This window comes from Perca fluviatilis, chromosome 14 (genome assembly GCF_010015445.1).
Source record: "Perca fluviatilis chromosome 14, GENO_Pfluv_1.0, whole genome shotgun sequence".
NCBI lineage: Eukaryota > Metazoa > Chordata > Actinopteri > Perciformes > Percidae > Perca > Perca fluviatilis.
Genome location: NC_053125.1, coordinates 15,039,405 through 15,054,592, shown reverse-complemented (window position 1 = coordinate 15,054,592; position 15,188 = coordinate 15,039,405). Strand labels below are relative to the sequence as shown.

General features: G+C 41.3%; 2 protein-coding genes across 7 annotated transcripts in view; both read left to right on the top strand.

Annotated features, from left to right (window-relative positions):
* The first annotated feature begins 6,905 nt into the window (after positions 1-6,905).
* On the top strand, positions 6,906-8,736 carry LOC120572262 (doublesex- and mab-3-related transcription factor A1-like). Its single transcript, XM_039821499.1, has 2 exons — positions 6,906-7,500; positions 7,745-8,736. Exons 1-2 carry the CDS (start codon positions 7,023-7,025, stop codon positions 8,524-8,526), a joined length of 1,260 nt encoding a protein of 419 aa, XP_039677433.1. The 5' UTR covers positions 6,906-7,022; the 3' UTR covers positions 8,527-8,736.
* Positions 8,737-9,629: 893 nt separating this feature from the next.
* The window catches only part of LOC120573318 (glucosidase 2 subunit beta-like), a 129,267-nt gene continuing 123,708 nt past the window's right edge, over positions 9,630-15,188 (top strand). For 3 of the 6 annotated variants that reach the window (XM_039822984.1, XM_039822982.1, XM_039822988.1), the window contains exons 1-5: positions 9,630-9,825; positions 9,924-9,986; positions 10,218-10,334; positions 12,171-12,266; positions 14,695-14,752. In XM_039822984.1, the coding sequence (XP_039678918.1) occupies positions 9,732-9,825; positions 9,924-9,986; positions 10,218-10,334; positions 12,171-12,266; positions 14,695-14,752 (428 nt within the window). In that variant the 5' untranslated portion in view covers positions 9,630-9,731. Of the gene's footprint in view, positions 9,826-9,923; positions 9,987-10,217; positions 10,354-12,170; positions 12,267-14,694; positions 14,753-15,188 lie in introns of those variants that run through there. The other 3 variants (XM_039822983.1, XM_039822985.1, XM_039822986.1) reach the window with 3 other exon arrangements.

The window sequence follows — 15,188 nt, the reverse complement described above, 5'->3', positions numbered from 1 at the left end:
ATGCTGCTCATTCTGTAATTGAAAGGGGCATGTTCAAAATAATAGCAGTGTTGTGTTCACTTAGTGAGGTGATTGATTCTGTGAAGACACAGGTGTCAATTATGGCCCATATTTACGGAAGGAAGGAATCAAATGTTGTGCATGCTGGTTATAGTGCATTTCACACTGAAATGCTCAGCGAAATGGGTCATTCCAGTCATTGCTCTGAGGAACAGTGGACTTTGATTAAAAGGTTGATTGGAGAGGGGAAAACATATAAAGAAGTGCAAAAAACTATAGGCTGCTCAGCCAAAATGATTTCAAATGCCTTGAAATGGCATCCAAAGCCTGAACGACGTGGGAAAAAACAGTCAGCTACCATTCGAATTGATTGAAGAATAGCCAAAATGGCAAAAGCTCAACCAAAGATCAGCTCCAGGAAAATCAAAGAAGACTTAAAGTTACCTGTGAGTACTGTTACGATCAGAAGAAGGCTATGTGAAGCAAAGCTATCAGCTAGAAGCCCCTGCAAAGTCCCATTGCTGAAAAAACTTGCTGGGTCTATAGGGGCCGCAGACAGTTTGTCCAACGACCCCCATGCACTGAATTCAAGCCACAGCACTGTGAAGACAGTAAAGCATGGTGGTGCAAAAATCATGTTATGGGGATGTTTCTCATACTCTGGTGTTTGGCCTATTTATCGCATCGATAAATCATCGATCAGTTTCAATATATCAAAATACTTGGAGAGGTCATGTTGCCTTATGCTGAAGAGGAAATGCCTTTGAAATGGGTCTTTCAACAAGACAATGACCCAAAACACACCAGTAAGCGAGCAAAGTCTTGGTTCCAGATGAACAAGATTGATGTTATGGAGTGGCCAGCCCAACCCCCAGACCTCAATCCCATAGGTGACATCAAAAATGCTGTTTCTGAGGCAAAACCCAGTAATGCAGAGGAATTGTGGAATGTAATTCAATCGTCCTGGGCTGTAATACCTGTTCACAGGTGCCAGAAGTTGGTCGACTCCATGCAACACAGATGTGAAGCAGTTCTCAGAAATAATGGTTATGCAACTAAATATTAGTGCAGTGATTCAAAGTAAAGCAAACCCTTGAGACATTTTTTTCAGTTTATACAGTAAATTTGTTTGTAAAGAAAAATGCAAATACTGCTATTTCTTTGAACAGCCTAATATTCCTTTTTCTTCACTTTCTGTAAAGGTATAACACAAACTTGATCAATTTTGGTCATGTTTTGATTTAGAATTGAATGTGCAGTGTTCCCAGTGCATTGATATTATGGAATTGAAAGCTATTATGGAATTGAAAGGATTTTGAGTATTATTCACTTTTTTAAATCACACTGCTATTATTTTTAACACAATTGTACATACAACATCGCAGACATAGTAAGTGGAGTATAAAATCGACTTATCGGTCGATTTATACTCCGATAAATCGACCAGAGTTTAAAATGCCAACACAAAAAAAAGCAGAAGGTACCGGACATCTGGCAGAAATGAAAGACATCTGGCGGAATTTCCGGCGGCACCTGAACAATCCCAGAAGTGGAACGTTGTGGATATAGACTAGTGGAGACCAAGAAGAGTGAATTATGGTCTTAAAATTAACTCTAATGTTACTAATACGCTTGCCATAACAACTTCATATGGTGATGATATATCAGTGTTGACCCAGACATAAATATTGTTGAATTTCTTCCTTGCTGCCATTCTCTCATTTTCTAAAGAGCTAACATCAGATTTAGTGTACTAAAGATTTGTACGGCCCCCTCATCTAAAGACACTCACAGCTGGAGGAAATCTTTTCGGCAAATAGAAATGAACCAGAATCCTTTGCCATTAGGATGTCAACAGATCCTTTCACTCAAGACTGTGTAAACAACGCTTTGGAGGTCTGATTGTTTACTTATTTGTATATGAGAATGAGGAGAGGAAGAATCTCCCTTTCATTAGGTTTTTTGTTAGTGTTTTTAGCTCAGTGACAAGCCAAAGTAATGCATTTAATCTGAAAAAAATCAATACAATAGCTCCTGTAAATGTACAATTAATTAAACAAAAACTCATAATTGTCAAAATATTTCCTACCTATCCGTCACCTCTGACATGTTCACTCAAGCCCTGGTGTAAAGTGCATATTCATATTTGCAAAGTACCAACAGAGAGTTCTTTCCCACGACGTGTCTATCACTACTACATCCATTTCCTTGTCAATGTCTGTCAAGTGGCACACATTTTATGAAAAAAAGAAACACACTTAGAAACTTGATTCTTTAAATCCTTCACAAAGGGTTGTGCTCATCTGCCACTAAGTTATGCATTGTTGAGATGCAAAGTTCTCCTTGCAAGTGTATCGTTAAATAAAGAAGCGTTTGTGACACGAAACAAGTAGAGAGTGTAGCCAGAGTAAGTGCAGAACGAAGAACTCTCGGGGTTAAATCTCAACCTGTTTAGACAGTGAAGGTTGCATTCATTGGCACATGACCAGAACCTTTTAAGGTCTTAATGTTCCCTACCCACACACAAACACACACACACACACACACACACACACACACACACACACACACACACACACACACACACACACACACACACACACACACACACACACACACACACACACACACATAATTAGCACTTATAGCACTTAAATGCCTACACACACAGTGAGCCAGTATGTAAAAGTGAACCTGCATCTCTTATAGATGCACCATGTTGATGCAGATGTAATATGCATGATGAAAATGATTAAAACAGGTACACATGGGTGCACACAAGCCCCCGATCCCCACCCACCCACCCACGCCCACACACACACACACACACACACACACACACACACACACACACACACACACACACCCATACCCAGCGCTCATGAGCAAACTTGGCTGTCTTTGGCCCACCATTGTTCACTGGCACTGAGGCGTTGCTGGGCTAAGTGAGGGGCCCTGATGGATACCTACCAGACTCAGACCACCAATAAAGGTGTGAGAGGAGAGAAAGAGAGGTAAATGCAGGAATATTGAATAGGGGAGAAGAAGATGGCAGAAGATAGCAGAATATAGATAGGCAAGGAATAGGAGGAAATTCTATTGTCCCATGTATTCAAATGCACAGGTGTGTGTATGAGTGTTATATGGATGCTTCCCTTCTTCCCTGCATGGGTTGTACTAATATGTAATTTATATTTACGGAATTATTTCCATCCGCCAATATTTAGTTAGCAATACCACAATGAGAAAATGGTTTTAAAGCCTATATATAGCATCATATTATATCTCAATCTATCATATGTTTTGCATATAAAAACACAATCAGTGACGTAACTATAGCTGTCAAATTAAGGTACAATGAAAAGTGCAACATTTATCTCCAAAAAGTCTAGTTGTGTAGCAAAATAGAAATATTCATGTAAACTACAAGTATCTCTGAAGTACTTGAGTAAACCTTTGCTAACATGATTCGCCATATAAGTCACCTGCAATCCTGAGTAACATTATTACTTTTACTTTGGCGTCATCACTGATTGTTACATTTTCTGTCAAATGTCACAAAAACCTTATTTTTTGACACATTTACATATTTCAATGTAAATTTTGCACCTCAAAGCGAGCTACTGGTCTGATATCCGGAGAAAGATGGGTGAGAATTTTCCATTGGATGCTGGCAAAGGCGTAACTTCTGCACCAGGCGCCAGGCGCACCAGAGAAACCAAGTCCAACAGCAAAGTAGCAGTCGACATCCCCTGGCGCGAAAATAATCTTGAAATCTAAACTAAAAGAGTAGTTGCTTGTTGAACTTCGCCGGGGCTACACACGGCACATGGAGCACAAATCAACTTCTTCTGTGTGTTGTTTTTTCTACACAGAGCTTTAATACAACAAAGTGTCAATGACATCAAGGTGCATTGGTGGAGAGAGACTTGCATTCACAAAGGGAAATTAAAATGATCAAATCTTTTGATCACTGCAGCAACCTGACCGACCTGATGGCCATCAGTGGTGGCCATTCACCCCATCAGCAGTGAAGTGGAGGCTACTGTGTGGCACTTAAATGACAAGCGTGTGAAGTGACAGATGAGAGAATAAACACACAAAGGTCAAGACCCTTCACATGCTGAAAGAGAGGGGAATTTGTTGTAACTTGAGTGCTGTATTTTCAGAAACAATGCCGCTGTCTTGAAACTTAAGGCGCTGAAATGTTTCCAAATGTCAAAGTCGTGTCAAGTGATGATTTCTTTAGCGACTGTGATGTGAGAGTTGGCAACAATAACATGATCTGATCGTCACCCGTTACGCATCAGAAGACTTGCAGCTGCAGGGCAATAATCTAGGATATAGACCTATTTGGATTAACAGTGTGCCAGTACATTACAACATGAAATCTGAATGTCTTAATAGGACACTATAAAAGATATAAATCCAGATGCCATGATTTACTGTGTAATGATGGGCTTCTGTTCCTCTGCCTTACAGTACCTCCTTACCTCTCCACCCTCCCTCCTTTGCTCCATCTCTCTGACAGTGAGACATAATCAGGTTTTGTGAGATTTGTGAGTAGATTAGCAGCCACCTTGCTTCAGATAAGAAGCTGCTCTGATAAAGCCCTGTCCTAGGAGGCACATTGCTGTGATGAAACACCATATCTGACATGAGCAGATCTGTTAAGAACACAATTAAGACACTGTCTGGCCCTACTCTAACTGCACCCACGCCTGATAATCCCTTCGTTCTGTGTTGGGGGTGAGGTTGAAAAATTCGGACTAAAAATGTGTGCAGAGATAACAGTTGTGTATGCTAGTTCTGTGTATTAGATCATGATCAAATGGTAGAATGACACAAAGTTGTTGAGAAATTACTTTGTCTCAAAGTGAAACTGATCTGGTAGAAGGCACTTTAAAAACAACCACCCTGGCTTGGCCTTAAAGTAATCTTTTGATCCAGAGAAAAACCAAAGAGGCAGTAAATAAGTAGATATAACACTACAGCGCTTATCCATAATCCAATTCATAGAGGAGTTTCCAAAACAGCTGTTTTTGTCCCATTATCCTCCTCAGGGTAATTAGAAATAAGACTGAAACAGAACCAAAAGCTCAATATATAGTGACACACACATTTACACAGGCTTTTCAACATCTTCCAGAACCCTTCCTGCAAGAAAAGCTGTAACTGGTCCGTATAAACCGCCTAAGCAGTCGGTTTAAACAGCCAGGTGAGAGCAGCTTAATGTGCCTGGATAAACTTGCCAGCCAGAAATCCAAACCTCAAATTCCACTTCACAGTGGATGAAATGATAAAAGCTGCATGTGCGTCCACACAGCATCTGCATCACTGGCATTTATTTATGTTTTTAGCATTCTGTGTTGATGGATGCATTTCAAATTATTTTCATGTCCTGCACAGCTGAAGTGAGTCTGTACCCACCCCTATCCATCCAGGCCCATAACTTCTCAAAACCTCTCTATAACAGAACGCTTTTGTTGCGACAAATGCCTATACACACATACGAACATATTTTGGGTTTTTGCACAATATGTGTTTGCTCTTTGCATATGCACATGCATGATTGTATAATAGGGCAGGTGGGCAGGTATGCTGCTGATAAGATCAATCACTTAACGACGGGTGGAGAAAAAAAAGTACCATCAGTCACTCATAAGTTTTGGCTTAAAAAACAGTAATCTTCTTTTATCAAGCTGAAAATCCAGTCTGTATGTGTGGTAAGTAGTAATGTTAATGACTAAGAATAGCTAAGTCGGCATGAAATTAGTGAGTATTATACTGAAAGCAATTTCCCTGGCCTTTGCTGTAGCAGACCTTCCTTAGAGATGCCCTTCAGGGAATCATTATCTCGGTAAAACGCAACATGGGGGTTGAGTGCTTCCATCCACTGCCTCTTTAACCTGCGTCTATTATTCAGAGGGAGTCTAGTGGAGTCAGAACTACAGGGAGACCAAAAGATGTCACTAATGTCTCACTCTAACATTTACAGATGATTAGGAGATGTCTATTTTAGTTCCCATTTTAAGTGTTTGCGCATGCCATATCAGTCAAGCATATAATAATAAGCATATAATAGCAAACTGTATTTATGTATAGGCTACTGCACACATTTGCAGTGAATAAAAAAAGTTGAGGACAGTGTGCATGATGTACAAATACATGCACTAACAGTGTTTAAGTGATGGGTTTCCCTTGGTGACTGACGGCCACTGTTTGTCACATTATGCTCAAGTTGTTTTCCACGTAATAACTGTAAGGCAATCTGTTGCGTGTAACTGGATCCTACTTGAATGGAGAGAAATGAATGAAACATGTGACAAGGTGTGATTAGTGATCCACCAATCTTGCTGGGTGTTTGTTGACAGATGGGTCTTTTGTCAAGGTAATTTGTTGAACAGAATAACCAGGTAGATAATTACCTGTTGCTTCTGTGACCATTATTAGGGCCATTGTTCTGTTAAAAGCATCCCAATTGTGAATATTCATTGCTCAGTAGAGCAACCAAATAGGATCATTGTATCTAGCGGACCTGAGGCAACATGTTTTTCTTAGAAAAAGCTTGGTTTCCTAATTCAACAAAGTAACACGTTTTGACTGATGGTGCATATTAAACATAACTCTTAAAGCAACCAAAACTTCAATGCATTCTTGAATGTAATTTTCTACAGATCACAATTTCTAAAATGGCAATTCCAGGTCATACAAAGTCTTGTCCTGGTAGGCTTCACTTTTCTTAAACTGCTGCAAATAGGCTCAGTTGCATCAGATTAGACCACTATTCATCCGGGATGCAAATAAACATGATAGGGTATTAGCTGGAGCGGAAAGGGGTGTGACCAGGGTGTTGTATTTCATGTCAAACCACCTGGAGAGGAGACACTTAAGGCGCGCTGGTTCAGGGTGCCAGCGGCATTACAGAGAAGCCAGTCACTCAGAGAAGGCCACATCACTTGACTGAGTACTTGCATAACTGTATTGGACTTTAAGACGTTGTGTTTGCAACTATTCAGGCAATGGACAGCAGGATCAGACCGCTTGGCCTGGCCGGGCACAACGCCAACCCTCTCGGTGGCTTGCAGGTGCCTCATTCCCTCCTGCGCCCTCCGCATCTCATCCTCCGGGGTTGTAACCCCGCGCTGGAGAGGGGATACCCCCGCACCCCGAAGTGCGCCAGATGCAGAAACCACGGCGTTGTTTCCGCGCTGAAAGGCCACAAGCGTTTCTGTCGCTGGAGAGACTGCGTGTGCGCAAAGTGCACTCTGATAGCGGAGAGGCAGCGGGTGATGGCCGCGCAGGTGGCACTGAGGAGGCAGCAGGCTCAGGAGGAGAGCGAGGCCCGGGAGCTCCGGCTCATGTACCCCGGCTCGGGGATCGTTGGGGAAACAGGGATCCCTCAGGCGGCAGCCGTAGGCCCCGGGGGGCCTGCAGCTACCAGCAACACTCCAACAGCTCCCAGTTTTGATGTTTTCGGAACAGAGAACCAAAAACATGGTAAGTTAGAAACAATGTTTGACATTGGAGATCCTTTTACTCATTAAATTGCTTATTGTTATCATCAATCATTTGAATTCACTGTAATGTTATTTGGTTCATTTGCAGTTTGTGTTAGATTAAAGTTACCACACAATATAGCCTATTGTAGCCCAATTTAATTTTAAAGACTGCACTGTTTCAAGCATTTTACGCAAACGGAACCTTGCGCATAAGATTTTAAACCTGTTTGTCCACATTTCAGATGACAAACTGAGCAAGTACAACTTTTATAACGGATTCATGGGTCGACCCCTATTTGCATCCCACACCGCGCGGCTGCCCTCTCCAATTGACAAGAAAGATCTGTCTCCAAACAAGGACAACGCCGCTGCATTCAATGACAGGGCAAGTCCATCCCCAGTATTTGATCAGCGCTCAGACCACATGGAGAGTCCACAGAGGTCACTGTCCTCGTCGGATCCGGAGTCAGGCAGCGAGTCGGAGAAACCCAAGGACTACCGGAGCCTGGACCGGGACCCCACTGATATCATGGCCAAAATCTTCCCCCATCAGAAGCGGGACACCCTGGAGTCTATGGTGAGAACATGCAAAGGCGACATTGTCAGATCAATTGAACTGGTGTTGAGCTCCAAAGGGAACAAAATTGACTCTGATAGCGTGTCTTTGTCTAATCACGCAAACGCACTCGGGCCTTCTGTTGGATTGCCTGCAGCGCTTGGTGCTCTGGGGAACAAGTCTGCGTTCTCCCCGCTCCACATGCCACCGACGGCCGCTGACAGTCTGTACGGGCTCAGCCCCCGCCTCGGTGTCAGTCCCTTACGGCTGGCATATTCCTCTGCAAACGGCGGCATGGCAGGTTTTATGTCACCATACATGACATCCGGACTGATGCCAGTGTTTCCACTGCGTCCACCCTTGGACTCATATTCCTTCCCGGGCATGATCCGAGACTTTTCTTACCTTCAGAGCAAGGAGTCACTGTGCAGTACAGGTCTTTACACAAGACTTAACAGTGAAAAATGACAAATTTGAAAAATGTTATTCTTTAGGTAGGCTAATCTTACTGTAAACTGGCTTTAGACCTACCTTTAAATCGCCTTTCAAGTGCCTTAAACCCAGTTAAAGTGCTGATTGAAATCAAGGCATTGTTACAATTTCCTTATCAGACTTGTTTTTTTTTATCGTGTAAATGTAAAGATTTTTATTATTAATTAATAAAACTATCAAACTGTGCTCTTGTTTTATATGTGTTCATGTTTTGTGCCAATAGGCTATATCTATCTATCTATCTATCTATCTATCTATCTATCTATCTATCTATCTATCTATCTATCTATCTATCTATCTATCTATCTATCTATCTATCTATCTAAATTCCCATAACATGAGATTTAAAAAAAAACACCCACCTTCATTTTTTCATTACTAGGCCTGATAAGTGATGCAAATTGAATAAAAAGTTGAAACGCCAAAGAGTTGAAATGTTACAATGTTAATGAGTGTGTAGTCAATGTCGATGGACAGAGTGTTACATTTAATGTAGCCTATAAGTCACATAACGTGACAGGCCTACTGAAGGGAATTATACCACAAGTGAGTTTAATATTCAGTCAGTAGACCTATGCATTTGGTTGCCATGGTAGGCTAACTGCCCCACTTGTTTTTTGACATGTCACAGTAGGAAAAGCACAGGTGTAAATAATCAAATGAATAATGGCTGGATTCCATTTAACTGCTTTGATTTTAGGATCATGTTGTGCATATTGGCTCGCTGTCACTTCCACTGGGAAACTTAAATTAAACGGAGCAATCATTTGTGTTATTATTAGTAACACCTGCTTTTCCTGCTGTGAAAAAAGGTCTAGTGAGGGCCAGCATATTTTGTCACAATATTCACAACATGCTACCCGACATGTACTATTTCTAAAACCGTTATTTACCAGAAATCTAACTAACGATCGCCTAAAAAAGCTCGCAAATTGCTCCACTTTTCATTTTGAAAAACGTTGGTAAAGTCTAAAAAATAAGAACGTGAACAACATTCTCACTCAGGATTGGTTAACGGAATCACACGCGGCTTAAATAAAACCCAATAGAAAGGCTCAGAAGCGTCACGTGACCGCATGTTTCAGGAAGTCAGGACATGGCCAGTTTAAATGTTGGATGTCATGAGTTTGAAACACCTTTGAGCGGGTTTTTGCGAGGCAGGAGGCAGACAATTTACAATTATGTCATCTGACATGCATTTCCATATTATTATCGCCGCTGTCTTTTGGTGTGGTTTCGTAGACTCGCGGAAAATAAGAGGGATATCTTCGTCCTGTAAGTTCACTGTCCCCTTCGAGCTAGCTTAAGGCTAAGTTGCTATCATCATATTTGTAAATAACACTGCACGGTGTAACGTGCTGTGACTTTAACAGGTCCTTATCTTCAACACAGACAACATGTTGCAAGTTCCTATCAAGTTGCCATCGCTGCAGATGGTTTGTAACAACTGTACACAGGATTTAAAGTTTGTTCTGGGTGGTAGCAATAATACCAGACCTATAGTTTTTTAAATAGTTCCAGTAACGTTAGCATAGCTTTTATCCTGAAATAAATATTAGTTATAGATACAAAATGTTCAAAGTCTGCTTCTGTGTTTGGATACAGTCCTAGCTGCAGTTCAAGGTCATAAACATACATCAGTCTGTAATGTTTTTATTCTGTAACAGACAAGCGGTTCTACAGGGAGAGGAAGTCTTTTCTGTGCATTGATGGGTCGAAGATCATCCCATTTGAGCAGGTGAACGATGACTACTGCGACTGTGAAGATGGCTCTGATGAACCTGGTAAAAAGTGAAGCTATAGGCGAGTGGGTGATGTCTGTTTACCAATGTGGTCAAACTGTGATTCATCACTGTGACCTGCACTGTTAATACTTACTGCACACTGAATGTCTGTTTGTGGGAAAATAACATGATTTTTATATTTTGTAAGCCCCAAACCATCTATTTGGCAGCTAAAGCACGTAATCTTCCCTTTTCTCCTTTTCTGCTGTCCAATACTGCTAGGGTAAATCCAACCCCTAATATTATCTGCAATATAAGCACAAGCAACCTAATACACTTTTTTACTCATCACAGACAAAAGAGAGCAGAAAAAACAAGAAGTGAATAAATAAAAAAATAGCATGTTGGCAATATTATCTACCCACACCCAAGATTTTGGATTGATTGACCCCATAAGGTAGTCTGGCTATCACCAGACTAAGCTCAATCTTTTAAGATTGAACATTAGTCTGGGGAGTCTGCTCTGTATTTTCTACCGCACCAGAGGCGGGATCAATGGGCATAGTTTAAATGACTCTGTACTCAATTGGATAGTCCTTCAACCAATCAGACCAATGATCCGGGTGACGTAGCAGCGACAGCGGCATCAACGGGTTGCTGCGCTTCGGTGGCCGCTATGTTGAATGTAAACAAGAAGCTGCTTGGTCGCTTCTCTATCGCCATCGTGTTAAACCCGCCTATAGCGCGCCAAGTGGATAAGCCCGTTTATGATTGGTCCCCGCAAAATTGTAACGGAAGCAGGATAGATAAACGTACAGGTTTCCAGCCTGAGCTGCAGAGTGTAATCAAATCGCAGGCAGATTGGGCTGAGTTTACCCAGTCTACCCATACTGTATATTGGCAGCTGATACAGCCATACCCTATTTGAGTAGTGGTGCATACAGTATAGTACACTCAAACATTGCAAAACAGTTGCCCTTTTAAAGCATACTTTATTACATAATTAAAAAGAAATTAAAATTGTGTTCATAGTTTGCAGTTAAGGCTAAGGCTAGCTTACCTCCACAACAAGATACCTCTCGTCGTCTAACCCCTATTTTCAACTGGGCACGTCTGCGCGGCGTTCCGGAGGCGCCGCGACCTCTGCGACCGCAATTGCTACCATTCAAGTTAATGCTTGATATTCCACCAGCCACGCCACGGCGCATCCCAGGAGCGTGTGTGAAGTGGCTCTCCGCTCCGCTCAAGATATGCGGCAGGTCTATATTCACGCGAGCTGCGTAAAACATAATAGGACATCACCAGAAAAGAGGAGGCATTGGAGTTTAATTGCAGGAGTGCTTGGAGTGGAAGGTAGATACTAGCTTAAAGCAACACTATGTAACGTTTAGCGCGAGCTGTAGTTCCAATGAGAACTCCTGTAGGGGGACCAAAGCGGGAAAAGTTACGTAGTGTTGCTTTAATAAACACGTGATTGTTCTGTAAAGTACTTACAGTAAAATCTGCAAGTTGGGCAGCAAGGCGCTCCGCGTCTGAGATGCTCCCGGTGTGGTATGGTGCGTGGCGGAGGACAGAACAAAACCGGAATGCAGCCAGAACGCGGCACAGACGTGCACAGTGGCGAATTGGAGTAAGAGTTGGTGCAAACAGCTTTAAACTGCACACTGCTGCCACTACTGAACATGGGTTCAGACTCTAAACAGGTGGGTGCCTGGGTGGCTGTTAAAAAAACAAAATCCTAAAACAACAAAAACAAGTGATGATTGAAAAGGGACATACTATTATGTTACTCTTATCAGCCCCTGTTCATGTGTCATAAATCATTTTGATTTGATTAATTTATTTCTGAAAGTTTATTATGTAGCGCTGATGACCTCTGCTCCTGCCCCCATGTAGGCACCTCAGCCTGTCCTCGTGGCCGATTCTACTGCACCAATCTGGGTTTCCGCCCACACTACATCCCATCATCGCGAGTCAATGATGGCATCTGTGGTGAGGCTTTTTATATTGCATTACATTGGATGAAATAATAGTCTCCTGAGAGGTAACTTTAATAAACTTTATAGAACCTGAAGTAGAGGTGTGAATCTTCACTGATCTCCCGATTCGATTACGATTATCATGTCAGCGATTCAATTCGATTTGATATCTCGATGCATCACGATGCGTCAAATACATTTTTCTAATAAAGCCATGTAGGATATTTAATGCATAGCTTTTCAAGCTTCAAAAGCCAAACATTCTGCAGTGCTCTAATACTAAATAAATTGGATACATAAAACTACAGCACTGATCACATGGCACTTCCTGAATGTGCAAAACATAACAGAATATGTAAACAGAAAGGTTGTTAGGCCTACATTAAATTGTAAACAGAAATAATCAATTATAGCCCGGCCGATTTTCGATGCAGCATCGTCCATGTCCACGATTCGATGCATCGATGATTTGATTAATTTCAACACCTCTAACCTAAAGTGAGGCAATGGATTAACAATGCGTCTGCCTCAGAGTTTTTCAAGGACAACAAGGGCAGCCCTGCAAGTGCTGTAGTGATGAACAGATTTATTCTTGCAGAAAATAATACGCTGTCTTATTTATTCAGAAATAGCTGGTGGAAAGGTTTGCTTTTTGCACCTTTTGTGTGTTTTGCAAACATGGACAAGAATTCATATTTTACATGTTAAGAAAGTTGCCATGTTGGTGTACAAACTGTCACTTTTTCCTGTAGAACAAACGGAGTTAGACACAAAGTCGACAGAGCAAACAAAACATGGCTCTCTAACACACACATACCAATTTGCTCACTCTCCTCGCAGTTTTCCTTGAATAACATCCTGTCCTTTTCCACACTCTTATGCCTAATCAAGTTTTTCAGCCCCCTTTCTCACTTTTGTTTTCCAGTAGCTCTCCACTTTGGATAAAATCAGTACATTTAGTTGTCGACATCTCTCTGTCACCAGCGCTTTCAGCAGCATTAGACAGCATGCAACCATAGCAGGTTAGAAATTGAAGGAATAAAAGTGCACTAGTGGAATATTTCTCAAAGCAGCTGCCTCCTTCCTTTTCTCTCCTATTCTTCTCCCACCTGTCTTCTCATACCTTCCCTGCCTCGAGTGGAGCCACTTACTATAATAGCTAAACACGTCACCGCTTTTTCTCTTTGGCTGGTTGTTGAGAGATTTTCACTGGCTTCCCCTCCTGGGCTGTAAAACCCTCGTTCCACCGGTCACCAATAGGGATCTGGGTAATTATGAAATAGCACACTGTGCCCACTCTCTGTGGTGAAACATCTGAGCAAAAGCCAGACCTGAGCACTTACAAAACACCATCCAGCAGATCTTTGTAAGTGGCTGATGATCTCAAGAGACCCTCTCTGAACTAGAGAGAGATGTCATGCAGACCCAAAGATCTAATCTTCCTTGAGGTTGATAAGTGACTCAAGCCTTAAAGAGAAGATTTCTGCCACTCTCATGTCTGTCTATTAGGTATAAGACTACAGAGATCAACCGCTTAGATTAGCACTAATACTGTAAATTGCCAGGAAACGGCGAGCCTGGCTCCTTTTTTACTCTTCAGTTTTTGTACAGATTAAACATGTTTATTAGTGAGCTTTAGAGGTGCTGGTAGGCAACTTTTTTTAAAACTTTGGACAGAGCCAGGCTAGCTGTTTCCCTGTTTCCAGTTTGTATGCTAACCAATGCTAAGTGGCAGTTGGCGGCGCCTTCATATCGCAGAGAATGGTTTAAAAAAAAAACTGAATAAGCAGTTTTCCCAAAATGTCTGTTTTTTTTTCTTTCAATTAATCATTTTATCTATGAAGTAGTTAGAAAGTACTGAAAAATATCTATTATAATTTTCCACAGCACAATATGACCTCTTTAAAATATTCAGCTAACTGCCATATATGACAAAGAACAGCAGCAAATTCTCACATTTAAGCAACTGGAACCAGTGAAAAAAATTACTGAAACGATGAATTAATTACCAGAATAGTTTCTGATAAATTTTTCTGTCAATTTGACAAATCTATTGATCAGCTAATTGTTTTAGCATTACTCTCATTACACCATATCTTGTTTTTGCGTAATTCTGTTTGTTACTAAATGTTTATGAACATCACGTGCTGTATGTTGAAAAGCAAATGGTTGTAGTGGTCACATTTTTGGGGGGGCAAAAATGGAGCGATACTGTGCTCCAAAAGCACCTGAAATGTAATTCTTCATAGTTGCTGATGATGTGGTTTTCTTGAGCTTTGTTATTAACTTTGATCTGTGTCTGTTTCTTTTTTTTGCCAAATGATGTATTAATCGCATAATTTAGAGTAGACATGTGGCTCCCCTCTTCTTGCTGATATATTGAATGCTCTTCTGTTCTCTTGTATGTGCGTTGGATTGGTTTCTCCTGTGTCTCGTGCCAGATTGCTGCGATGCCTCCGATGAATACAACAGCCACGCTCACTGCCAGAACACTTGCTGGTCAGTTGAATCAAAACCGAGATTCAATATTTATGAAATAACACATGCAGATTTTGACTCAAATATGGCATTGGAGGCCCACACATTGCTAAAGATGTAAATATACAACCATTCCATTCTCTTTTAGGAAAGGTATCAAACAGTACATTTTGGGCAGATCTTCTTAAATCCAAGTTGTCTTTAACATAAGGGTATTTATCATAGCACCAGTGTGATAGACTTGCTGCACTCATGTGATAGTGACTCATTCACTGTGCCACCAGGGGGCATGGTGTCACTATGATTTAAAACCTTGATGTACTGTAGTTCAGACCGGCTCTTGTAATGTATATGCATCACGTTATTGTTTTGAAGACTTCATGCATGAAAAAAACAGCTCTAACTCCCCATTTCATTAAAAAAAAATTTTTTTAGCACTGTAAATTTGTTCCCTCAA